Source organism: Gossypium hirsutum, chromosome D05, assembly GCF_007990345.1.
Source record: "Gossypium hirsutum isolate 1008001.06 chromosome D05, Gossypium_hirsutum_v2.1, whole genome shotgun sequence".
In the NCBI taxonomy this organism is placed as follows: Eukaryota; Viridiplantae; Streptophyta; class Magnoliopsida; order Malvales; family Malvaceae; genus Gossypium; species Gossypium hirsutum.
This window is the reverse complement of record NC_053441.1, coordinates 16,112,431-16,139,047: the sequence shown is the minus strand read 5'-3', so window position 1 is coordinate 16,139,047 and position 26,617 is coordinate 16,112,431. Positions and strand designations below refer to the sequence as shown.

The 26,617-nt window shown below is 32.2% G+C and overlaps 2 protein-coding genes across 10 annotated transcripts; one reads left to right on the top strand and one right to left on the bottom strand.

Moving 5' to 3' along the window:
* Positions 1-6,222: 6,222 nt before the first annotated feature.
* Positions 6,223-16,868, top strand: LOC107905733 (uncharacterized). Of its 8 annotated transcripts, XM_041094014.1 has the most exons (25): positions 6,223-6,387; positions 6,507-6,595; positions 6,712-6,959; positions 7,089-7,332; positions 7,630-7,715; positions 7,922-7,972; positions 8,053-8,100; positions 8,464-8,544; positions 9,533-9,634; positions 9,732-9,808; positions 10,149-10,235; positions 10,951-11,006; positions 11,121-11,358; positions 11,892-12,137; positions 12,322-12,657; positions 13,036-13,127; positions 13,274-13,467; positions 14,368-14,407; positions 14,542-14,623; positions 14,772-14,849; positions 14,932-15,057; positions 15,359-15,480; positions 16,133-16,172; positions 16,353-16,427; positions 16,570-16,868. In XM_041094014.1, exons 15-25 carry the CDS (start codon positions 12,365-12,367, stop codon positions 16,733-16,735), a joined length of 1,308 nt encoding a protein of 435 aa, XP_040949948.1. In that variant the 5' UTR covers positions 6,223-6,387; positions 6,507-6,595; positions 6,712-6,959; positions 7,089-7,332; positions 7,630-7,715; positions 7,922-7,972; positions 8,053-8,100; positions 8,464-8,544; positions 9,533-9,634; positions 9,732-9,808; positions 10,149-10,235; positions 10,951-11,006; positions 11,121-11,358; positions 11,892-12,137; positions 12,322-12,364; the 3' UTR covers positions 16,736-16,868. The 8 variants fall into 8 exon arrangements, with proteins under 8 accessions (XP_040949948.1, XP_040949952.1, XP_040949949.1 ...); XM_041094015.1 differs by having other exon boundaries at positions 6,278-6,595; positions 7,089-7,715; positions 11,453-12,657; XM_041094018.1 differs by lacking the exons at positions 7,922-7,972; positions 8,053-8,100; positions 10,951-11,006 and having other exon boundaries at positions 7,089-7,226; positions 9,561-9,634; positions 11,545-12,657.
* A 784-nt stretch (positions 16,869-17,652) lies between these two features.
* On the bottom strand, positions 17,653-21,621 carry LOC107905731 (metallocarboxypeptidase A-like protein MCYG_01475). 2 transcript variants are annotated; one of them, XM_016832457.2, is made up of 12 exons: positions 21,234-21,621; positions 20,547-20,604; positions 20,358-20,468; positions 20,006-20,143; positions 19,780-19,849; positions 19,393-19,448; positions 19,152-19,277; positions 18,827-18,966; positions 18,577-18,649; positions 18,414-18,488; positions 18,149-18,240; positions 17,653-17,991 (listed from the first exon to the last, which is right to left on the bottom strand). In XM_016832457.2, exons 1-11 carry the CDS (start codon positions 21,371-21,373, stop codon positions 18,172-18,174), a joined length of 1,056 nt encoding a protein of 351 aa, XP_016687946.1. In that variant the 5' UTR covers positions 21,374-21,621; the 3' UTR covers positions 17,653-17,991; positions 18,149-18,171. The 2 variants fall into 2 exon arrangements, with proteins under 2 accessions (XP_016687946.1, XP_016687947.1); XM_016832458.2 differs by having other exon boundaries at positions 17,653-17,996; positions 21,234-21,600.
* Positions 21,622-26,617: the final 4,996 nt, after the last annotated feature.

Sequence of the window (26,617 nt, the reverse complement as noted above, 5' to 3'; positions counted from 1 at the left end):
TACTGTGGCCGAGGCTTTCGTTACTTTACTCATAAATTGTTGCATACTAAACGTCCCACTTTTTGCTGTTAGCTTTACCCAATTTCAGCTTAAAGCAATTTTTTTTCTTTCTACTCAAAGCAATTAATGGCTGACGAAAACAAGGAAAAAATAAAGAATTATGCTTTTTCTCAATTTTTTAATATATATCACTAATAATTTTAATTTTATATTTAGTTAGATATATATTAACATTCAGATGAATTCATTAAATTTATATTTATAATTTAATTTAATAATAATTAAAATATTTTAAAATTAATTATATATTTCAATATTTTAATCTAAAGCTATTTAATATAATGATTAATACATAATTTGGTGCATGAGTTTCACATTTTTTCTAATGTAGTATTTGTATTTGACAAAAGTTATACATTTTTGTGCCTGAAAATAATATTGTTGATTTTTTAGTGTTTAATTTAAGTTTTAGGGTTAATTAGAGTTAAATTGTATCTGTTGGGATGTACTTGATAAGTTAAATACAAAACTAACAAATTTACAAATAATACTAAATTTATTCTATTAATAAAATCATAAAAAATTAAAATTAATATTATTATAAATTAAATTTCATCAAATCAATTCTAAATTCAAATTAAACACTAAAAAATCAACATTATTATATTTAAATACTAAAATATATAACTCTTTTCGAATACATATACCAAATTAAAAGTGTCAAATTTGAGTATTAAATGATATATTAAACCTAAATATAAATACAAAAGATAACAAAAAAAATAAATTAATAATTAATAAAGATTAAAGTTATATTTTTTATTTACCATAAATAAACCTTAAAGAAATTAGTGCATTTTTTTAAGATAGGTTTTTTTTTTCCTTAAGAAAGTGATAACATCTTTTTTAAAACTATACAAGGGCACATGAATCTTTATCAAATCTCGGAAAATATTTCTTCTTTTTCTTTTAAGTTGACTTTAAAAGATATAAAAATATGTCTTAATATTTCAATTTCTTTTAGTAGTTATTTATTCAATACATATACACGTCACCCTACCGATAATTCACTTTTTAAATTCAAATTTTTACTTGACTTTAAGAAGTAGATGTGATCACCCCCATTAATTATGCTTTTAAAAAAAAAGTTAGCTTAATGATAAATTTGGCCACTAGCGTTTATATATTTTGTCAAAATGACCCTAATTATATTTTTGAATCTTTTTTACCATCAACCATTGTTATTTTTTTCAACTACTTTTTTAAACAGATTTAATGAAAGTGAGTTAAATAAGTTAATGGAGATGATGTAGAATATTTTTAATGAAATGTAATCTATTATTTAAATAACCCAATAAGATAATTGCATGTAGAAAATAATAAAATAAATAATATATTAAATTAAAAAACAACTCTTAATAATCTAAAGAAAATAAAAATAATTATCTAAAAAAATCAACTCTGTAGAAAAACTTCTCAATAAACAAATGTATGAAAGATTGAAACTTTTTAGAAGAAAAGAAAAATTGAAACATTGAGTTTATTCATTAAATCTGTTAAAAAATACAATTAAAAAAAATTAAAAGTTGATGGCTAAAAAAAAGCTAAAAAATACAATTAGAACCATTTTGACAAAAAAATTGTAAATATTAATGGTCAACTTTATCATTAACCGGAAAAAAAGAAGAAGAAGAAAGCCTTTGCTGTATAAGGGTGGGTTTGGATGGGTGATTGTTTAGACTAACCGCAGGTAAACACACCGCCCATCCAAACTCACCCTAAATCCCGCCCCATTCTCTGCATGCTACGTGCTTTGTCCAAATTTAAAATCACAATTTAGCCTCAACAAAGTTTTAAATAATTCATCTTTTATTAAGAATAAAATAATATTTATAGTTTCTAAATTTCATAACTTTTCAACTTTACTTGAAGTTGAATTTGATTTTTAAATTTAAATTTTGGGTTTTTTTTAATGTAATGTTGTTAAGAGAGGATGGCATATCATTTTCAAATTGTGTCACTTACCATATAATTTTTTTATTAATGTATTTATATAAAAATCTAAAAAGTTCAAAATTTAATTAGAAAATTGTAAAAGGAATCTATGTCCGTCGTAATCATATTTCATCTGGAACAAGCATTAATTTCAAATGTAGAATTAAAATATTTACGCTAATTCAAATTTTATAAATTTTTTTATTATTAATTATAATTTTTTAATATTTTCATGTTTAATTTAAAATTTACATTTAAAATTTGTGATTATCTTTCTTCATAATATTATTTTCAAAATTTAAACTTAAATCATCCTACATTACTTCCAACCACCTCACACAATTTCCACCAGAACGTGATTTTCAAATTTCCACTATTTCACGCAATTCACTCAACGAATCATGGTACAAATGTTGTACCATGCATAGCATATACTATATTTCCCACCATACTTGTATTAAATTGATTTTTTTATATACAAAGACAACAAAGTAAATTCCTGGAATTCATGTGCAAATTGCATTTCTCTCGCTCTCCCTCTCTCCAAACTCCACGTGCTGCGATGCCTATTTTTTTTTCTTTTAGCTTAAAAGAAGGTTAAATTCTGCTATTAGTCACCGTGCTTTACGAAAGTTATTGATATAGTCCCTATATTTTAATTTAATCAATTTTAATCTCTATACTTTTCCAATTTTAAAATTATAGTCCTAACCCAAACGACAATACTTAATTCCGCTAGGTTAAATTCAATTGTTAGTCTTATATTATGTGTACAGTCGTAAATTTAATCCATATTTTTCAGTTGGATCATTTTAATTCTCAATACTTTTTCGAATCTTAAATTTTCATTAATTTAGTTCTGACATGACATCATGCATATGATATTATGTCTGCCCCATTAAATTTTGAAAATAGTAAAACTTAATGAAATTAACAATTATTATTTGATGAGTATTGGATTTTAAAATTAAAATATAGGAACTAAATCCATAACATTAAAAAAAAGTACATAGAGTAATAGTAGAATTTAACCTAACATTAGTGTATTAAACATCAACCATGTATATTTTAAAATCCAGCCTACTGTTTATCCTTTGAATGAGGTTTTTTGGAATAAACAAAATTGCAGTTCTGTTAGTTTGAAAATATTGTATGCATATAGAGACAATTCAACTGACCAAAGGTCTTAAAAGAATTGCAAATGGGTTTAGAATAGTTTTAAAGGTTATGAATATAATTGCCCTCCAATTATGCACAATGGCGTAGCTGTTGCAATCTTTTTTTAACATTTAATGGATTTTTATTAATAATAAATAAGTTAACAAGTACAACACCAACAACCTCATCCATGGGCAGTTCAGCATCGAGGATTAATTATTTAAAGGAATTCAGATTCAGAAATTATTTTAAACAACAAAAAATTCAAATGGAGAAACATTATTAAATTATTTAAAAAAATAAAAATATAGAGCTCTTAACAAATAGAAAGTATAAAAAATATTACGTTAAAAGAAATTGAAAAAGGAGGAAAATAGAGAGAGAAGCACAAGAGAATCAAAAAAAATTAATTTGTTTAAAACGAAAAATATGAAAACTGATTGTATAAATTGACCTAGAATTTTTGTTTGAAATAATTATTTAAAGTGTTACGTCAGCTTACTGTTACACTGTTGACGGTAATTAATGACTTAGTGACTAAAATGTTACAGCGTGATAACGTAAATGACTAAAACGTAATATTTCAAATATAAGTGAATAAAATGTAATGTGAGGTAAACAAAAATGACTGTTTTAGTAGTTTATCCAAAAGGAAAGAAACGATCTGTAACTATAAACAGTAAAGCGCGTTGCGCAGAGGTTGACTGGGTTTTGATTTCTTATTCGTTGAAGTAAAAGAACTGGAAGAAGTTCCAGCCCCCCCAGAGAAACCCCAATAATTTTAAAAAAATTATAAAAATACAAAACATCCAAGTTTAGACAAAACTTTCCCCCCCCCAAACCCTATTTCATAATTTTTTGTTTTTTTGTTTTTACTTAACAGCCACGTCATTTTTCGTTACACAGATAACGAAAAAGTACACAAAAAATAAAATAAAATCAAAAGTTACGTGACAAAAACTAAAAATTCATAGTTGAGTGACTAGAAAAGAAAATCAACTATAGTTAGGTGACTTGTGGTGGAATTTATCCTTAAAGACAACCTAGTTGTTTAGAAAAAACAGAAAGAAAAGCTAGTGAGGTCGTGCAATCCATAACGGTGGTTGGTAGTCAGAGTACAGTACAAAATAATATAGGTTAAAATCTGATATAAGTCCCTATCCTTTTCATAAATTAGGAATTTAGTCCCTATAGTTTTATTTTTAGGAATTTAATTCCTTTATTTTTTTTAAATTTTAAAATTCAGGTCCAACTATTAAGATTATTTTGTTAAATTCAAGTTCATTGCAACATCATTGTTTAGTTATGTTGCTACCGAGTGAGTATTTTTTATTTCAAAATTTCTCACCAACAAATTTAACAAAAAGAAACAATGTTAACAATTGAACTTGAATTTTGAAATTTAAAAAATAAAAGGATTAAATCATTAAACATAAAACTATAAAAATTAAATTCTTGAAAACAAAACTATAACGATTAAATTTTGAATTTATAAAGAACACATAAACCTATAACATATTTTAACTTGTAATATAATAAAGTATAACATACATTGTTTCAGCATCATTCCTTGAAAAAATTGTAAATAGAAAGGAAGTCATATGATTTTAAAAAATATAATTATTTGATACCAATAAGTGTTGAGTGTAGTGGTAAGATATATTGTAATATTAAAAGAAAATACAAGTTCGAATTTTAGAGATAATATTATTAAAAAAGAACAATCATAAAATTCAATATGAAATGTTAAATGTATGCAACAAATAATAATGAAGTTTTTCAAATTCACAAATGATATTAAAAAGTTATCATGCATCTTAATTAATATTTAAAAAAAAAAAACTTTACAGACAGAGACGATGAACAGTGCCTCTAAAATAGAAAAATATCACTTTGATCTCTTTAAATTTTATAAAATTATATAGGGTAAACTACACTCATTGTCACTTTTGTTTACCTTATGTTACGTTTTAGTCACTTATGTTTGAAATGTTACGTTTTAGTCATTTACGTTATCACGTTGTAATATTTTAGTCACTGAGCCATTAATCGTCATTAATGGTGTAACGATAAGCTGACGTGGCACGTTAAATCATCATTTCAAACAAAATTTTAGGTTAAATTATACAATTGATCCCCATATTTTTTCGTTTTAAGTAATTTAAATTTTTTTCTTTTATGTTTTTTAAACTTTCCTCTTTTTTTCCATTCTCTTTTGTTTCTCCCTCTGTTTTCATACATTTCCCATTTCTTTTAACATATTAGGAAGTCGAATTGGCAATAAAAAAGAAGTAAGAAGTCAACTGTCATCATTTGCCTATAACCAAAACCCATAAACCCATGCCATGCTTCTTTTTTCATTACCAATTTGACTTCCTGGTATGTTAAAAGAAATAAAGACGGTAGAAAAACAGAGAGAGAAGTAGAAGAGAATGAAAAAAAAGAAAAAGAAAGAAAGTTAAAAGAACATAAAAAAATTAAATCGCTCAAAATGAAAAATTATGGGGACCAATTGTATAATTTAACCTAAAATTTTTGTTTGAAATAATGATTTAACGTGCCACGTCAGCTTACCATTACGCCATTAACGACAATTAACGGCTCAGTGACTAAAATGTTACAACACGATAACATAAGTGACTAAAATGTAACATTTCAAACATAAGTGACTTAAATGTAACCTAAGGTAAACAAAAGTGACCATCGGTGTAGTTTACCCAATTATATATTAATAAATAGTAAAATAGATAAAATTTTAATTTAATTATTTAAAAGTTATAAAAATATAAATAAAAAAAATTGAGCCTTCAAAGATAATTCTGACTTCACCTCTCATTACAGGTGTCAAATAAGAGGTACCAAATAATGATCCAATTTTAGAAATATCTTACAAACCATTTATATGGTAAAATAGTAATGTGGTGAGAGACCGACTAGAATAGACATCAGACAACCTTCTAGGCCTTTATGGGCCTAAGTGTTTGATTAAGTTGGGGGCTTTTCCGAAGTCTATTCGGCTCACATTGGACTGTCAAATAAACATAGCATATCATTGGCGGCGTGCGGCGTAGCCTATCCAAATCCAAATATAAATTCAAAACGTTTTAGCAACAGCATCCGGAAAAATCGCGGGTGTTGAACGTTGTACTGTGTTAGCTAAGAAGCGCTAGCTCAATTGAATCCCCTGCTTCCTTGGCGGCGCAAGTGCAACGAAGTTCAAGTGTTTTTATGCCTGTATTAGTTTGCATTAGTTGTTTCGCTAATGGCCTTTAGCAATGACATTGACCTATATGAAGTCTGGTGGCTAAAAGATGATCGGTGGCTGTTTAATACTTTTCTTTGTTGTTTTGAAGGTGAGTCTGCAATATTGCACATCCCTGAGCTAATGGGCAGTTAAATTCGTCCCAGATTGAACGAGTTTCTTCCCTTGATGCTCATGTTGGTAAGATTAATTGGCGAGTTTCTGTGTTAATCCAAAAAGCTTATTCTTGGCATATAGTATAGGGCTTTTTTCGTAAAATCTACTTTGGCTAACTGTGTATATGTCTATAAAAACAGTGTTCTCCGGTGGCCATCTGGAAGACATGATAAATTGATTAGCATTGATGATGAAAATATTTTCTGATGGAGTTTATATTGTTCAAAAACAAAGCTGCCCATGTTACTAGCTGAATGCATTATCTTTGTCTTTCCGTCAGTGGTCTGTTTAGTAGTATGTGGCCAACTTCTAGGTTTTACATTGACGGAGGCAATGCATCATCACTAGAATACCTTCCTCAAAGGCGCAAAAGAGAAATTTGAAATGGGTACCATTAGTTACTCATTTTGTCCTTTTTATTCACTCTCGATATATTTAATATAGCTTCACCATGTCTTTTTTTGGAAATTGGTAACTTTGCATTTGGTTTAGACTCCATTTTTCCATGGTATTGCAGTGGAACATTCACTACATCTCAGTGGCAATTACTATAAACCAAAAGTTTCTTTATACTCAACGGGGTATAAATTTTAATTCCCTTTCTGATGCTTATTTGGATCTTATTGCGGAAATCTGGGTGCCATCTAGTCAGCTGGTATGCTTCATTACTTATTTGGTATTACACCGGATTCACATTACATAAACGCTGTTGTGGCAACTTGTGAATCGTCAGTCAAGTTTTGGAATCTACGTATAATGATGTATGTTGTCTTAGCATATCTTAGTTTTTCTATTAGTTAATAACTGTCTGATCTTATAGCTGGTGGTCATGTAATTTAGTACTCCGTTTCCCTCCTGATTTGTACTCCTTATCCGGTTCAAGGGGTTTCTATTTCCTCACCTGCCTTCCCTCATTGGAAAAAGGAGGGCAAGGGAGAAGGATCTTGTAACTTCTACCTCCATTCCTTGAGTTTTTTATGCAGATTGTTATTCTTAAAATTTTTAACCTTGATAGAGTTTTTCAATTTCGCTTGTTGTTTCGCTGTGGGTGACAACAGTTATGTATAATCTCAAGAAGGCAAATGCATACGAGTGTGCCATTATATGCAATGCTAACTATGATGCGAAGATAAAACATATACTTGTAAGTATATACGTTGCATATTATTCTACTTTAACATCACCTTAAAATTCTCTAGTGGCCGTTGCCGTATTTGCTTTTCTACTTGAATTGTTGTGATGCTCGTAGGAACATTGAATTTTAATGTATGGATGAAATGTCATGTTACTTTTTTCCTGTTTTATTTCTATAACTATGTGAACCTAAGATCTTTCATCTTTTATGGCTAGATATTTTACGCATCCAATGGTTATATAAGTTACAACAGTATCACTGACATGGTAAGGATGAGAAATTGGTAGTATATTTATACTGACTTATTTAAAATGTACTTATCGTTCTATTTCTATATGGTAAAAAGCTGCGGCCAAGCAGGAAACTCCCTGTCGAAAATCTTCCATGCACACATGTACACTTGCAAACCTCTAGCTTAATTATTTGCACATAAAGGACTTTGAATCACTATCCCTATTATTTGCCAATATTAATAAGGTTACCGAGTATTCAGATGTTCATCGCATTTTCTAAAACAAAAATTTATCAATTTTCATGGGTGTTTGGGAATTTCAAAGAATGAAGTCAATCCTTTGTATTTTCTCAATAATAAGAGCCATCACTTATGACAATTAGTTTCTGAAATCAGTGAAAGCAATATATATCAATTAACAAATGGTGATAGCAGTTAGTGAATGAACCAATTTAAATGAGATGGAATTTTTGCTTGTTATTAACTCTGGGTTATTATTGTCACTTCTGTCACATGTCACTGCAGAAGGCGATCTGTGATACACATATGGAATCACAGAAGGCCAGAATTCCTGTCAAAGAGCATCCTGGGCATATGCATGCAATGGTAATTGAATTCCCCATCTTGTAGTTCTTTTTGCTTGAAGTCATTTTATGTTTATAAACTTTACACTTTTCCACTTAATTGTGTTATATTGAATTCCCAAATTTGAGTTTATGCCTTGATCTATTTGTCTTAAAAGGAAATGGGACTATTTTATATTCAGGTGCTTTTAATTTAATGATTGGTACTTGTTTAATAATGTGGGCAGGACATGGGCTGTTGCGTTTAATCCCGAGTATGATTTGCTATCTTGTACTTTCTCTTTTTCTTTGAAACTATTTGGACCCTAGCCTTTATCTTCGATAGTTTCTTTTTTTGGTACAACTATGAGGGTCTTGGCTTGTCTAGTGTTGTCAAGGCGTGTGCCTAGATGTGCTTGTCCCTTAGCACTAGGCAACAAAAGTGCTTCAAACTCATTTGATCAGGCGCACTCTTGGTGCACCTAGGCACACTTTTTTGTAAAGCAATAGGTATAAAAGGCTGCTTGATTAAAGTTCTTTTAATTTCTTTTATTTTCACCTTTTCATTACATATACCTTTACTAGTAAGAAAGAACTCTATACTTCTAAATATTTGAGTATTCAACTCTAGACATTGACCATAAGGAAATCATGCACATTAACTAATAAAAAAATGCATGTTTTCCGGATAAACTAGACAACACTTAAGAGTTTATTATGTCTTAAGCTTTATACACTCACTGACACGCGCATATAAAACCTCACACATATCCATTTTGCACTTCACTCATGCTAGCGCTTTTTTTGCATGTGCCTGAAGCAATATAAGGGTTCTAGTGCCTAGAGTACCCCTTGTGCCCTTGACAATGCTGTCTAATCTGGTTACAAATATTCGTCTGAACTATGCCCAACAATGTCTTGCTCATGTAAAGGCCATCATCTCTCTGCACGATGGTCACCATAAAAGAAACTGCAAATTCTTCTTTCATTTGTATTCTGGAGTTCTATCAACAAGAATTTTCCTTCTACAGGGTGCCGACACAAATTTTCCTTCTACAGGGTGCCGACACAAACTCATCTGTTAACTTGTGACTGGCTCCTATATATTCTGGTGATGAATCAACCTCTGGAAGGTAGTTTTATATCCTACATGTAAAATCCTCCACTTACAACTTCCTCGTTTATTTTTGGCCTACTCTGATACCATTTCCTTAACGTTTATTTTAACAGCACAGCTGAATCACCCACTCACTGGGCAGACCCATTACCTAATTCACCCTACAGTGATTATGAAGACTGTGTATATGGTAATTGTTGCTAACTCTGTTTTCTAATATGCTGTTAAAATTAATCTAACAATGTTTTAACCATATACCCAGGCAGGGGGAAGCCAGGGGGCTGGCAAGGGCCCAACTCCCTCTAAAAATGGAAAATTTCACTTTGGCCCTTAAATTTTTACAAGATTTTAATTTAGTAAAAGGTAAAATTACACTTTGGCCTCTTTAAAATGATAAAATTTTGATTTTATCTTTTAAAAATTATAAAGATATAAACTATTAAAATTATAAAATTATATTTTAGCTCTCATAAAAATATACAATTTAATTTCGGATTACACAATAAATTTTTTGCTTCACCCTTCCCCAGGCCTTGCAATTTTTGGCTTCGCCCTTCCCAGGCCTTGCTTGTTCTGATGAGATTTGTAAATTTGCTTCATTGTCCTATGATGGCAAGGTAAGAACTCTTAACCGTACAAGTCTGAGAACTAGAAACGTAACGAGGCTTACAGGCGGTTGTAAGATCAGTTTGATTGATACTTTTCATTTAATTCAGCTGGTCGTTGAATAAATTAAGGCTCTCCTTTCAAGAAAACAAAGGTTATTTATTGTCTAGAAAGTACCGGATCATTAACAGCGTCATTGTGAGGATGTCCAAAATATTTAGGTAACTTAGGGTGGGTTTGGATTGGCGATTAGGTGTGGTGCGGTGCGTTTAGCTTATTTTTTATCTCACGCAACAGTATCGTTACAGTATCTAATCTCACCGGTATCATTGTTTTTACACTAACTGCAAGTAAACGCACCGTCCATCTAAACCTATCCTTATAGTCTTTTTAATACAATGATACGGGCAATTTGACACGGTGATAGGAAGCAAGTAAATGGAGTGCTTTAAGGGCTGGTGACATTTGCAGCCACTTTCTTCTTGATTAATGTTCACACTAAAAATATAAATTACCATGAGACGAAAATAGAACTGTGCTTTCGCTCTCTACACTTCACTTGTGCGACTTACAGGAATTTATTTAATTGAAAATTTTCTAAAAAATGGTCATTCAAAATCAAACCATCAGCACTACGACACCACCAAATGTTCTTTTCCCATTTGGACAACTAATCAAAGATTCCGCTGGAGAATGGACTAGCATGATATCTAATTGTTTTATCAGGTGGCGATTTGGAAAAGAAGAAACATATAACCATAAGCAAGGCATGGTAAAATATTGTATGTGTACAAAAGATTGCATAATTTTCTTTACGTTTTGGAGGAAAGTCTACATGGGAACCCCCTTTTTTGAGTGATATACTAGTGGTTCTGATTTATTGAATTGTGAAGCAGAAGCTGATGCAAGCAAGCAAGCAAAGTCTCGGAGGGATAACATCAACTACATGGCCACTAGTAAAATGTAGGGACTTTTGTGTTGCGCGGCGGGTCACTATTGAAGTGAAAGCAAAGGGTGGTGAAAAGTACCAACAATCCACAAATTTAGATTTGGTCTATAATTATACACAACACACAAACACAGAGCAAGTAATATTCTTGATGAGACACGAAGCTTATCCAAACAAATGAAAAGGTAATTTGATTTTTCTTCGATTTGGTTTCCTCGTCCAGAGGCAGAGGCCTGAGCAGTGGCAGGGTGCTTTTTTTCTTTTTCTTACACGTGGCAGTTCCGGTCACCACAAATGTCTTGCCACGTTTTACATGACACGCAAGCTCCCTCCTTTTCAGTTTATCCGCAATTAAATCTCATGGTAAACAGGTGGCTTGCCATGTCATTAAAGGGTGACGTGTTGACACGCAAGTGGAAGGAAAAAAGGTACGCGCCGCACTCGGCAGCCGTTTCAACTTTCAATTTCTCTCTCCTTTTGCTTGGATAAGGTGGGGATATTGAAGTTTAGACTTGAGACCTAGCGTTTTGCATCTTTTAAAATAAATTTCAATCAAGGAGTCCGTTTCAAATTTGTGCCCTCTCGTTTCGGCTTTGCAATGGGTATAAGCAAATCTAGTTTTGACAGTGAGAACATAAAACTATGATTATTAGCCTTAAAAAATGTCCTAAAATTTAAAAAAAAAAGTAATCATAAGAATGAAAGATAGTGACGACAGATGTGGAGAACATGTGGCAGATCTAGAGAGGCATAAAGGATACAAAAACCCGCAAAGCGGGACCCGATTGTATGATTAAATCCCGGGATTCGCATTGCATTGCCAAGGCCAACAACCAACCAAGCTCAGAGGATCAGTTTCAGTGCTGAAGAGCTGAGCCACCGATCTGATTTATTTCTCTCGACCCACCCCAGTCGCTGGGCTAGCGAGTCGCACTTACCGAAGAAGGTCATCTCTCCGTCAAATGTTTGTATTCCCTCTTCAACCCAAAGATTCTCCCCAAATTCTCTCCTCCGTTTGCATTGCCCGACCCTCCCTCTAATTTTCCGATTCCCCCTTTCTAACTTCTACCTAACCTCTTATCTTCACCCTCTCTGTCTACTAACGCCTCGTTTCTTCTTCTTCTTCTTCTTCTTCTCTGTTCGTATAGCTTCAAGGGTTTCTTTTGGCAAATCCATGGCATTATCTTAATTATGGTGGCGAGTTCCAGAGGATTCACGACTCAGCTTGAGTTGAAGCTCTCCACGCTCTTCATCTCCTATGGATTGGCGCCGAGTAAAAAGAAGAGAATGTGCTTTCCTCGTGATCCGCTCACTATATTGAGTCGAATCAGTTGCTGCTGCTCCGAACCCGTGGTTCCGGTTCGGAGAGGCAGTGGTTCAGGCAAGAGCAATGAGAAGGTGGAGGATTGGCGATTCGACTCCAAGAAAAGCCCTCACAGGGTTCGAGTCCAGGCCTCTTCCGCAATGCCGTTCGCTTCAGCTCAGTATGTCGCGCTCTTCTAACACTATTTTGTTTCATATCTATCTTGGAATGTGTTTTGCGTATAGTATATTCTTCCAATTCGCGTATATTTATACTCATATTGCTCGTTGAAGTGCATAATGGTATTCTGAATTTCTTATTTATGTGTACTTTTTTTTATCGAAACAACATGATGAGTGACTTGCTGTTTTAGGTGTTCCATTTTGAGAATAGGATTTCAATATTTTCTTTTCAGGCTCTGAAGTTAATCTCTTTGTTCTTTATCGCCACATCCACAAAAGCTTGTTGCTTGTAGGATCTCTTTTTTGTTGAATGAAGAAAATTAAAATGTTGTGATCACTGCCAATTTACCATTGTTTTTACGTTATGATCGCTACAGATCTCGATTTCCTTCCAAACAGGAAAAGTTCTACTCTCGGTGCACCCCACGGAATTCTGGTCCTCAGTCTCGTGATACTCCACCAAAAAGAGGTAACAAACGATGCTCTTTAAACTGTGGAGAGCTTTTATTATGAAATTCTCGCTGTGATTGTTTATATCTTTGGAATTTCTAATGGCATTTAATTAATCATGCCTAACAAGGACAAGGTGGTTGTTCCTTTGTTTCTTCATTGTAGACACTGGTATAGCAAATGAGAAAGATTGGGGCATTAGTTTGTTAAATGAGAGTGTTAATGAGTCTGGCACAAATGAAGATGGCAGTACCTGGTATCAAGAAAGTGGGGAAGACCTTGGTGAAAATGGGCACCGATGTAGATGGACTAGGATGGGTGGTAAATCCCACGATGGTTCCTCTGAATGGAAGGAAACGGTATAAAATCATTCTTTTAGTATGACATTTATTTATGAGTTTTGTGGATCTTAAAGTGGCAATGGAGAAGCAATTCCTATGATCTTTCATATATGGATGAACATGGGCCTATGACTGTAGATTAAGGCAATTAGGTGTTGTGTTTGCCATCGTAGTTGCTGAGAAAATATGGCAATATTACAAGAGATGTACGTTTTGAACATTCAAATCTTGTCGAGAAAAACAACCTTCAAATCAATCGTTTTAAGTGAATTCATTCTTGGGAGAAATTTCTTACATTTAAATCTTGTCGAGAAAAACAACCTTCAAATCAATCGTTTTAAGTGAATTCATTCTTGGGAGAAATTTCTTTCTGTTTCGCTGAAACATGGAAAATATTTCTAAGAGGCCATCATTTACCATGATTTCTAAAGTACTCAAAGTTCTGCATGTTGAATGCAATTTGCTAATTGGCCAGCTTTTGGTGATTGTTATCATGCCCTAGCATCTCTTTCTGTATTCAAAATGATCAATATATTAAGTGGCATTATTTTGAAGCATATATTTGTTATTAGAATTTAAAAGAAATAACTCTAATTCAGTTAGAATATTCTTTTGTGCTTTGCAACAACAATAGATTAATCAGCCGACTTTTGTTTATTTAGGACGTGAGGCCATGTTAACTCATGAAATTTTCAAGGGTCTGTAGCTTAAGAGATCTAGGCGCTCAAATGGGGTTATTCACATTTAATGTTAGTTAATTAAGGAAGAAAATATGAACTTTAAAGACTTTGAGAGTGGAATCTAAAATCTACTAGCTAACGGTAATGATTTTTCTGATTCTGTTACTTAACATTGTTTTTATAACCATATTAAGTATCATCCCAGGTGGTTAATTGGATTTATTGATCTCCTTGACAGTGGTGGGAGAAAAGTGACTGGAGTGGATACAAAGAGCTAGGTACTTTTAGTTAACCTTTTCCCTGCTTAATTTCATGAACTTAATTGTGGTAATATCGCATGGTTTTTTCTTGCTAAAATAAATTTAAAATAATCTGAGCATGGATTTGCCAAACTTTTATTTTTATCTCATAGGCGTTGAGAAATCAGGAAGAAATGCTGAAGGAGACTCATGGTGGGAAACTTGGCAAGAGGTGCTTCATCAAGATGAATGGAGGTCACTATTTGCACATTATTTAACTGATCAGGAAACATATAACTTTACATCCATAAATTATCATATAGAGACAAAAAAGGATTTTTCCAGTTTACCATTCCCGCAATTTATCATCAATACAATCATTACTGGATTTCTGAAAATGCAGTAATTTAGCGAGGATAGAGAGGAGTGCTCAGAAGGAAGCTAAATCAGGCAGTGAAAATGCTGGTTGGCATGAGAAATGGTATGGAATCCATGGTATTAAATACCATTTTTATAATGAATTCCTATTATCAATACTACATATGATAAACCTAATTTGGTAGGTGGGAGAAGTATGATGCTAAAGGCTGGACAGAAAAAGGGGCACATAAGTATGGTAGACTGAATGAACAGTCATGGTGGGAGAAGTGGGGAGAGCATTATGATGGAAGTGGATCTGTTCTCAAATGGTAATTTTTCAATTAGCCTTTATGCAGAATCATTCAGTGTACTAGTGTGGACTACTAGATTTTTATTACTAGTAGTTCTAACTTGTGATCTTTTTTTATATGAATTTACTATCCTAAGATGGTAATATGACTGAAACTGTATCATACCATGTTTTTTCTGATTATCTTCATAAGAATACTTGAATTGATATTGGATTATAAAATTCTTCCCTTTATATTCTCATATTTGTCAGGCCACCGCCATCCCACTTCAAGTGCTTTCCTATGGTTATATTAAAATTTCTGTTTTTATAATATGCAGGACAGATAAATGGGCTGAGACTGAATTGGGAACTAAATGGGGAGATAAGTGGGAAGAGAAGTTCTTTGCTGGTATTGGCTCGCGTCAAGGGGAAACATGGCATGTATCTCCGAGTGGCGAACGTATGTATAGTCATTTCATTTTCTCTGTGTGTGAATTGTGATGCTTTTACAATTTTTCAAAGTTTTTTGTTTTCTAGTTTAGGTTGTGCATAATATCTCATAGGTTGGATGAGTAACCATATTTGATTATCCTTAAGCAAAAACTATCCTATATATTTGTCAAAAGTTTGCATTTAGCATGACAACCGTATCAGTAGGCGAAAAACCTGCAGAAGATCTCAAAAATCAGTTTATGCCGAAATGAATTGCTTAATTGGTGTTACAAGGAACTTTTGGGGACAATTTATTTTTCCAATGTAGCCTATGTTGATCTACCAATGAGAAATGAAATTTATGTATGGGTACATAACAAGAAAGCTTCTGTCTTAGTTGGAAGTAAAGGCTAAGTAGTTGAATATTGTTCCCTTTCATAGAATTAACAATGATCAGTAGAATCCATCAACACTCTGAAGGCAGGCTTTAATGGTTGCTAATCTCATTCAGTACAATGGATTTATATTGCATGATTTTTTTTCCTTTTTGGTATATAGAAGTGACCTAAGGGATGTTTATCCTAAAGTTCCTCTATAAAGTTCAAGCAATTTGTGGTATTTCATGTTTGTGTTTGTTGCTCATATTGATTCTTGTTGCTAAGATATTCTTGATCTCTTAGGCTGGTCAAGAAAATGGGGTGAGGAGCATTTTGGAAACGGGTATGAAACAGGACTTCAAACTTCTAAACTTTTTGATGTTAATAAGCTAGAATTTGCATGTATTAACTGCGCATCTTCTTCTTATGCTAGATTACATTGTGATTAAAATTAGACCCAGGCTTTTTTTATTTGATCATGTCTATCCACGGGAGAGACTAATTTGCTTTTTGATATAAACAGAAAAGTTCACAAATATGGAAAGAGCACAACTGGTGAAAGCTGGGATATTGTTGTTGACGAAGAGACGTACTATGAGTAAGAGCTTGCGGCTTTTGGCTTAGTTGAACAGTTTGTAAATGCTTTTATTTTTGAGTTAATATGAGAAAGAGTACATGTAATATATGATTGTGAAGATAGTTTGCAACAGAAATCTGATAAGCGTTCGCTTTTGTTGAAGGAGTGAACCTCACTATGGATGGGCAGATGTGGTGGGCGACTCAAGCCAGTTGCTATCCATACAACCTCGGGAGAGGCCGCCTGGTGTCTACCCTCCCCTTGATTTTGGGTCATCGCCTCGTCCAGGTGATGACCAATCAGACAAACCTCCCACTTCAGCATCATGAGGAGACCTTTTTTTAAAATTAATTAATTAATTTTTGTTTTAGGTGGTTCCTATCATTTAATCATATTGGTTTGAACTCCAAACATGTGTTAGGAGACATTTTGGATTATTTCAGTGTGATTGATTCATTTTTCGATTGGTGCTTCTGCTGTGGTAAATTTAGAAATTGCCCCTAGGGGATATTTGAAAGGTGTCTAAGAATTCATGTTTCTTAGGGTAGTTAATCAAAGCCCTTCACTAAATGTGTATTTGATTGGGTAGAAAAGTGGAGAGATGAAAGGAGGGAGTGGAAAAGTGAAAAGAAAATATAATTTAGATTGTGATTGGTTAGAAAGAAAAATAAAAAGAAAGAAAATAGAAAAGATGATATTTTTTAACTTAGGGGAAATGAAAAGTGTATGTTAATTCAAAATTATATATTTTTAAAATGTTTTATATATATATTTTTCATTTTTCAACTTACCAAGGAGTGGAAACAAAGTTACTTTTTTTTTTCATCATTCCTGTTAAGCACTTGTGAAAAGAAAAAAACTATATTTTCAATTCTAATTTTATTATCCATCTATTTTTCATCTTTCAATTTTTTTTTTTTTCACCTATTCTTGGACATCCACCAAACTTATGGTATCTTAAATAAAAACATTTTCTCTCACCGTGTCATGCATGATCTACTTTTATAATTCAAAACAACCTTGTCTTTTAACCTCTGGTAAACAGCAAATGGCAAGAAGAGATGAAAATGAAAAGTCTACAATAAGAACGTAGTGAAAATGCAAAGGTACCACTAATTCATCTTAACTAATACAAAATCACTATTGATACCCATTTTTAGTACTGAATATTATTTAAGTTGAATTAAGTGAAAATTTTTGTATTAGTCTTTGTCAATCAAACTTAATTTGTTTTAGTACAAGTCAATTGAGTCAAACAAGAAATATTCCATTATATGCGAGCATAATAAAACTAACCTTATTAAGTTTTACATAATTAGAAATCATTTAATAAAAAGCTAAAAGTCGTGGAATTTGAAATTCCACTTAAAGAACTTTCACCTAATTACATCATTTTTTCTTAACGATTTGACATAAAAAATAATGAAGGAAATTCACAAAAGAAAAATAATACTTTTATTTAGGCCATGGATTGATCATTAATCCTACCGTTGAAACACAACATCCATGAGGCCTTTTAGTCATTGCAAAAGAATCAGCTTGATCAGACCACAAATGTCCTTCCAATCATTGACTTGATCAAAACCTACACTTAAGATGTAAGATTAAACTATAATTAATTATTCCAATAACTTGAGCTATTTAATTTTAATTATTTATTCAAGTTGAATAAAAAACTCAAAAAACTCAAAATATTTAATTTTAAAAAATTTAATCGGTTTTCAAATTCTGTTCACCCCTACCTATTTCTTCATATTAGTGGGATTCACATCAAGCACACGGGTCCCAGTTTAAAAAGTGTGAAAAAAGAAGCACACCACTGGTCCATAACTCTCTGGATACATAAACAAAATCTTTGTTAGTTGTTACTCAAAATAAACTAACTAGTTTACAACCAAAAAAAATAGAACAAAGTTCAGAATTGTATATATATGTCTGTATGTCATATTCGTATATTATGAGAACCAAAATGAAACAGACAATGAGTGTCAAGCAATCGGCTTTAACCTTGAAGGTGGTCTGGTCTATTGGATTGAACATTTTAAAGCAGTCTGCACCTGAGGCTTTATCATCTCCATAGATCTGCCATCCAACATGCAAGTTTCTAAATGTCAATGAGGTAACTTTGCTTTAAACTATTCAATGAAAACACTGTTTGCATTTCAAATACCTCAAAGGTGAATGCCATGGGCACTCTCACAACATCATACATGTAATCTGTTGCTGTCCCATGTGCCAGATACCTGAAATCAGTAACATTCAAATATATCACTGCTCCTGCTCCAACTAGAAAGAGTTCTTAGTATTAAATGCCCATTCATGGAGTAATATAAGTATATACTATATGCCTCAACATAACTAGAATGATGCTACCACAAATTAGCACAAATCATCATTGCTTCAAGTATGAGAATACAAACCCGACCGCAGTTCCACCTGAACCGACCAAGCAACGCTTGCTGCAATAAAGAACATTGAGTTCATCAAGCAACTCTCTCATTCGTTGTGATGGCAACCCATCAGGGGTGCTTTTTTTGTGGTCATATGGCATAAACAGTCCCTACAAAAATGAATTATAAAAAGAAAAAGGTCATACAGGCAGCATATCAGACCTATCCCTGAGAGCAAAAAGGACTAAAAGCATAAAACAAGATTATCCAAGATTCCACATCCAAAGTTTTTGTCTTGTTCCAATTAGTTTTGTCATGTGGGGATGCATATTGCAAATAGAACAGGATTGCTTACATCCGTCCCAGAGTGCACGTTGACCCATATGTGAGGATTAAAGGATACGGCAAGTTCCTGCATGATTTGGGTTTCAGGCTCGCTAAAAGGAGCAGTTCCAGGATACTCTTCAGCTGGATCATAGTCCTACATGATTGAAGGAATTTTTTCAATGAAGAAAGGCCTCGCCATGTAAATGGATACAAAACTTAAACTATATGAAATAGAGTTTGCATGAAGAAAATGCAAAGGCAAAATGAACCTTTTCCTTCTTTCCCCAATCAACAGCCCAATTCCGGTTGAGATCAACTCCTCTCCCTGCCAAAAAAACCAATTTCTTAACCAAAGGATACTAGATATTTTTATATCACATCTAGTTCTACCACCAGTCCCTTTATTTTTCAGACTTTTGAAATTTAGCCCCTCTGCTTTTAATATCAGGATCTGATTTAAAAATTAAAGTATTGTTAATATTACTGTTAACTGACTTCTGTTAAATTAAAGTATTTGTTATTAATTTTCAAACCAGACGAGCAGATAGATTAAATTCTTGGAAATAAAAATATAGATATTAAATTTCGAAAGTCCGAAGATTATAGAGACTAAGGGCATATTTAAACCTTTATATTATTGTGATAAATTGCATTACCATTTCTCCTTTCACAAAGTTCTCCTGTATCAACAATCTTGCGGCCATTCAAATTCTCTATTGGCACTATCTAACATATTATTTGGACATTAGCAGTGAAGTTAGTACAACATACATTAAATAACAAAATCTTGATCATACTTCCTCCAATGACAGATGGTACATTAGTTCATGCTGTGTGAAAACACAAAAGGCTAGAATGTTGTTGCAAGTATATAAAATATACCTTTATAACTACATTCTCGAGGGTATCATGCAAGGAAGCAGGGTCCATTTCGGGTGGAAACTGTTCTTCGCCTAAGGCCGATAAGATCTGTAAAGCTAGTTCCGACGAAATAAGCTCCCGTGCGTGCTGGCCAAAACTCTGGAAGACAAGGAATTATCCGTCAAAAACACCATAAATGACCAACCTGAGATCATCTATTAGCTTACACATCAATCAGTCAGGCTAGAAACAAAGTTAACAAAACAAGGTGGTTGTGCTTCCCATATGTTCCAATCTTTAATACCTAAGGAGAAAAAAGATAAATTGTTCTTCCCATAATATTTACCGAACATTATTATGGCAAGTAACTTACAAGAAGGATCCGGAGCTTGGACTTGTCATCACTCTGTTCCCAATTCTGGGAATAAGTAACAACTGTGATATCTGCCTTGTAGTCTTTGGTCCCAGCTTGAATGGTTTCTACCTGCTTATGGTACTAAGAATATTAAAGCAAATCCTCTACACGATAATTGTTTTCAAGTAAAATTGTTACTCCACCTACAGTGAGTTTGTCAGGGTGTCGATGGACCAAAGACTTAATCTTTTCAATCAAACCTTCACTGCAAAATTGTGTAAGAGTGAATTAAAATAACAAATCTCTTAAAATCCCAATGTCCCAAGGTACTTTTTGAACCAAAGATCTAAAATCCTAGTTAGGAAGCAAGTTTAAAATCTGATATTCGAATATGCTTTGGAGTAGGTCACTTTGATACAAGTTTCTTGTTAGAGAAAGAAATCAGCTGAGTCATAATGGCATTACTATTTTATCTAATGAGAGATAGAATAGTTGCTCATATGCATAGAGGTTATGCGTTTAAATCATCAGCACTTTTGAAAGATGTCTTGCGTTTTAGTAGCATAAATTTGTATTACCATATTAGATTTTGAGTTCAAAACTTTCATTTAACTACTAAAATATTAATGAAAATTTAAGCAAAGCGAAGAACATAAAAAAGCATACATAAAGCAAGTTCAAGGTTTCATCATGAGAATATTAATGTGGAAAAGGATGTTCCTTTATGCATAGGGGAAGGTCTTGTTCCCTTTAATTCGAAAGGTCAAAATATTTTTCTAATTCTTCTAAACAAATATACTCAAAATTTCTAATTTTATTTTGGTTCCTAATATGCCTTCAGGCATGAATTTGGTGATGCATTCATATTAAAACAAAGAAACAAAAAGTACATACCCGGAATGATAGAGATGGTGGTTGATGGGAGTCCAAGAATGTTGAGTGGTATTGGCATTAGCGTAAACGAAAGAGAAAATTGGGAAAGCAGCAAAACCGGAGAGGTAAATAATAAAGAAGAGATGATATGAAGCAGCCATTGTCCCACAGAATGAGATGAAAAACGCTGCTCTGAAGATAATCTAAATAGCCAAGAGAATTGTTCCATTATATCAAAGGCTACCGGTGGTTGGATGAGGAGAATGAGAAATGTGTGGGTTTGTGAGTTTGCCTCCTGGATTTTCGACGTTCAACGCCCTTCTTCTTCTATTTCATATACAAGAACTAGATTACTTCCTGCTATGTCGGGGCTTCTTCTAAATCTTCTTTTCTTAATTATGGAAACTACATTTATTATCATTAGATGTTAGCTATAAATACATCGTCTAGAGAAAATTAATTGATTCCTGGTCTTTTAAAGTAAGAACAAAATAGGCTTAAACGTTAAAAACAACCTTAGTAAAAAAGAATATTCAACTCTTCAAAAATCATAAAAATTATTTAAATTTTGGAAATATAAAAACATTAATAATTTATACAAATTATAAAATTAATAATAATGCACCTTTGATGAAATAGTTATCCAAATTCATTCTAAAATAGTGCAAAATTATAAAAATTTTAGAAATTATAAAAAAGTTACTAATTAGAAAAATTATAAATTCATTCCACTATTAGATATAGTAAAATTTAAGTTATATTTTTATCTCAACATCATTTAAAAATATATTTTTATTTTTTTTCATATTTGAATTTTTATGTCAATAAATTTTAATTTTTTGTATTTTTAAATAATTATAAATTTTTAAAATTTTCTATTTTTATAGCTATGCACTCATCTAGAATGAATTTGAAAAATAGTTGTCTAGATTCAAATGATCTAAATTACCCTTTTTTTCAAATTCATTCCAAATGTAATTTTTATTATATATATATTTAAAAATATTAATTTTCAGTTAATGTGGCATGACACGTCAACATCCTTTCACGTGACATGCCATATTTCATCTCTTGGTGGTTGTCGTCAGTTATATCAATGTCATTAATGTAACAGCCCGTTTTCAGTAAAATCGAAACAGTGGTTTCGAGACCACAAATTCGAGGTCGAAAAATTTTTTATTTTAATATTATTTTATAGTTTATGATGTGATAGGAATGTCGTATGAAAATTTCATTAAGAAATTTCACCGATTACATGTCTAATTTGTTAAAAAGGACTGGATTGAAAAATAAAGTGCAAAACTTGTTAATTAAAAGAAATGGTGATTAAATAGCTTAAATAGTAAATAAGGAAGGACTTTAGGCATAAATATGCCTAAAGTAAATGACTTAGGCTGCATAAGCTTAGAAAAATGACAAAATGATGTGAAATAAGGGTAAAATTGTAAAATTTTCCAAATTTAATGAAACAAATGGAAAATTAAAGGATTCTAGACATTTTCATCATCATTTTTCAGTTCTAAAATAGACATTGAATAGGGTTTAGGCTGGTTTTTCAATTTTTTTCTTCTTGTAAGTTCAATTATTACCCGTTTCTTGCAATTTTTATGTTTTTGTGAGTCCAATTAACCTATACCTTAATTTTTGATTTTATTGAAAATCTTGAAAGTTACCATTGATGAGTTCATATGATTTTAGTTTTTAGATGATGAATTTGAGATGTTGATGAGTATTTAAAAGTATTTTATTAAAGAATTTTGATGAAATCATGATTTAGGGATTAAATTGAAAAGATGTTGAATTCATGGAAAATTCTAAATTTTATGGAATTCATGGGTTTCTATTGATATATATTAAAATTTCTAGGCTTGGAATGAAGATTAAATTTCATAAATTTCATTTCCGAGCCTAGGGATGAAATCGGGATTAATTAAAAGTATAGGGGCAAAATGGTAAATTTTGTCAAAGAAGTGAGTTGGACTGAATTGAATATGAAATGTATTAAATTGATGTTAAATTTATTTATATAGATCCGAAAATATCAAATAAGGAGTTAGATCGAGGAAAAGAAAAAGTGTTAGATTAGTAGATTTTTGTACACGAACAAGTGTTGAGGTAAGTTTGTAACACCCCTAACCCTTATCTGTAACACTCCTAACCCGAGTCCATTGTCGAATTAGGGTTACAAGGTTACCAATCAATGCACATCATTATACAATTATTTCACATACATCATTCAATCATTAACACATTGTAGCCATTCAATCTCTATTATTACCAATCGAAATTATGCTTATTATCCATACCAAAGTGTACCAAATTCACATGCCACAACCATTCATTCATCTATAATCATTATCTTAATTTCAATACAATCATATAACAATTATAGACCAAATTCCTTAACTCATATACTTATATAATTTTATACTATCGCATATACCAAATTTAAGCCAAATCACAAAGCTTATTACACATCAAATGCATAGATATCAATTACCAAAATTACTTATACCTATCAAATCATCACAAGGTCAATACATGTCATTTTTCAACTTCAAAAGCTATTCAAGTGGTCATTTATATATGGTTACATTCGTGCTCATCACATAACTTATATGTCAATTCGAAACGTCATCTCAAATCACCATGATTCAACTATCCAAAACATATACCAAAATCACATACCTTACTAACCATGTTACATATATATATATATCTATACCATATAATTAACCAATTCATCGTTCCAAATCCAATCACACCAAGGCATTTCTCTAGCAATTATATACCAAAATGAGCCGTAATGTATGATTATACAAACATTAAATCACAACGGTAACAAGCCATTTCATAAAGCCAAATACATAATCATCAACATGCCAAAATGACCATTTCTCATTAGGTCGTATATACATAGAAACATACCAAATCTCAACACCAATTACATATCATAATTAAACCATAATCACATTTAATATCATGCCATATCACATGGCAATATTTTACCTTTCAAATCAAATTACAAGTTCTCTAGTCTATACATGCCATACTTTAGTATTTACATTTCAAAAAAAAAAACACCACAATAGATGTCCGATAGTGTGATTGAGTCACTGACGATCCCCGGATCCGAGCTAACTTTATAACACTATAAAACAAAGAAAACTTCACACAGTAAGCTCAGAGCTTAGTAAGTTCATAATATAATACATTTAACTCATTATAAAAAAATGTTATATGACATAATTGCTAACACATAGTTCAACTCAAATTACTATTCAATCTTATTCATAACTATTACTCATTTCATACCATTTCTTTTAAATCACATACAAGTATATTTATTTCTATTCATTCCCAACTTATTCAACCATGTCCATCCATTCTCATACTCTTGCTTCCATTTCATACATAATTACATCAACCACATAGGTTTCGAATATACCTGTACCATCTCATACATATCTGTTACATTTACCACTTCAACGTTTAATGACATCGCACACTTAGTGCCAACAAATTCGCCAAAGCTATAATATATCGCACACTTAGTGCCTTTACGTTAAACCGAAATTTGGCTAAGTATCGCACACTTAGTGCCAATTATTCAGCCAACGTGACTTTAGTCTCGCACATTCAGTGCCATTTTGGTAGCCGTATATATAATATTCACACACTTAGTGTCGCATATATTCGATCCACATTTCACATTTTAAATTTCTCAATCCCATTTCTATTCATTTCATCTCATTCAAATATTGTTTAAAACCGTATGCATTATATTCGAACTTACCTCGGACGTAGCAACGACGAGATTAGTCGATCAATCGAGCATTTTGTTCTTGCCTCGATCTAGATCCGAATTTCTCATCTCTTGATCTATATACAATTAAATTCACTTATTTAATCTCACATTTTATCCACATAAATCCATAAACACAGACAATTTTTTAAAATTAGTACTCATATTTTCACCTTTGGACATTTTAGTCCCTAATTCATAAATACACAAAATACACATAATTTCTTTGTACTCATGCTTGGCCGAATTTTTATTGAGTCCCTAGCAACCCATGTTCTTCATTTATTTCACATCTAGCCGCTTAATTTCTCATTTTCACAATTTAACCCATAATGCTCAAATTCATCAAAATCCAATTACAAAACATATTTATTTATCACATATCCATCATATTTCATCAACTATCATAACAAAACTTACAAAATCATCAATGACACATTTCAAAATCATAATAAAATTTTAAAATTGAGGCATGGGCTTGATAGATTATTGAGCAACAATCACAAAAAATATAAAAATATTCAAAAAATGAATCAAAACGCATACCTTAATTAAGAAAATTTCTAGCCGTAACCTAGCTAGCTTTTTCTTTCTTTTCTTCCTTTGAATTTTCGGCAAGATGAACACCAAATGCCACTATTGCATGTTTTGTTTTAATTTAATCAACATTAAAACATCAATTACCATTTTATCCTTAATGAATTAACAAGAAAATCATTTAATATAAGCCTATTTATGTCCATTCCCACTATCCATGCTCTAATATCATCATAAGGACCTTTCATTAAATAAACCATAGCAATTAGACACTCTTAACTTATAGCAGGCTACGTTTACACTTTACACTATTTAGTCCTTTTATCGAATTAAGCACATAAACAATAAATTTTTCACACGAAATTTTTCACACGAAATTTTTCACACATATCACCTATCATGATGTAACATAGAAAATAATATTAAAGTATTATTTTAACTCGGATTTGTGGTCCCAAAATCACTGTTCGACTAAGGTCTAAACCGAGCTGTTACATTATCTGTTGCCGAAATAGGGTTATGCAGCATTACCAAACTTTTCAGATCAAATACAAATATATCATATCATTTAACATACATAACAAAAACTATTTATAAATCATTCATATTGTCCCTTGTATGAGCCATCAAGGCCTAAAATACGCGTTAGAATTAAATCGGGACTAAACCGGAAACTCAGAGAATTTTTCACAAAATTTCAAAAAATCTTCTTAGGTGCAGGGGACACACGCCCGTGTGAGCCACACAGGCAAGAGACACGCCCGTGTCTTAGGCCGTGTGGGTATTCGATGTGAGGCACATGACCATGTCCCAGCCCATGTCCATGCCCGTGTAACTTTCTAACTTGGGTCACACGGCCAAGCCATACGCCCGTGTGCTAGGCTGTGTGATATGAAATTAAGGTGCAAGGGTCACACGGCCAAGCCACACGCCCATGTGCTAGGCCGTGTGAAAATACCTGGGCATTCTATTTCTCAATTTAAAGGATGCAGGGGACACACGACCAGACCACACGTCTATGTGCTAGGCCGTGTGTCACGCACGAATGAGACACACGCCTATA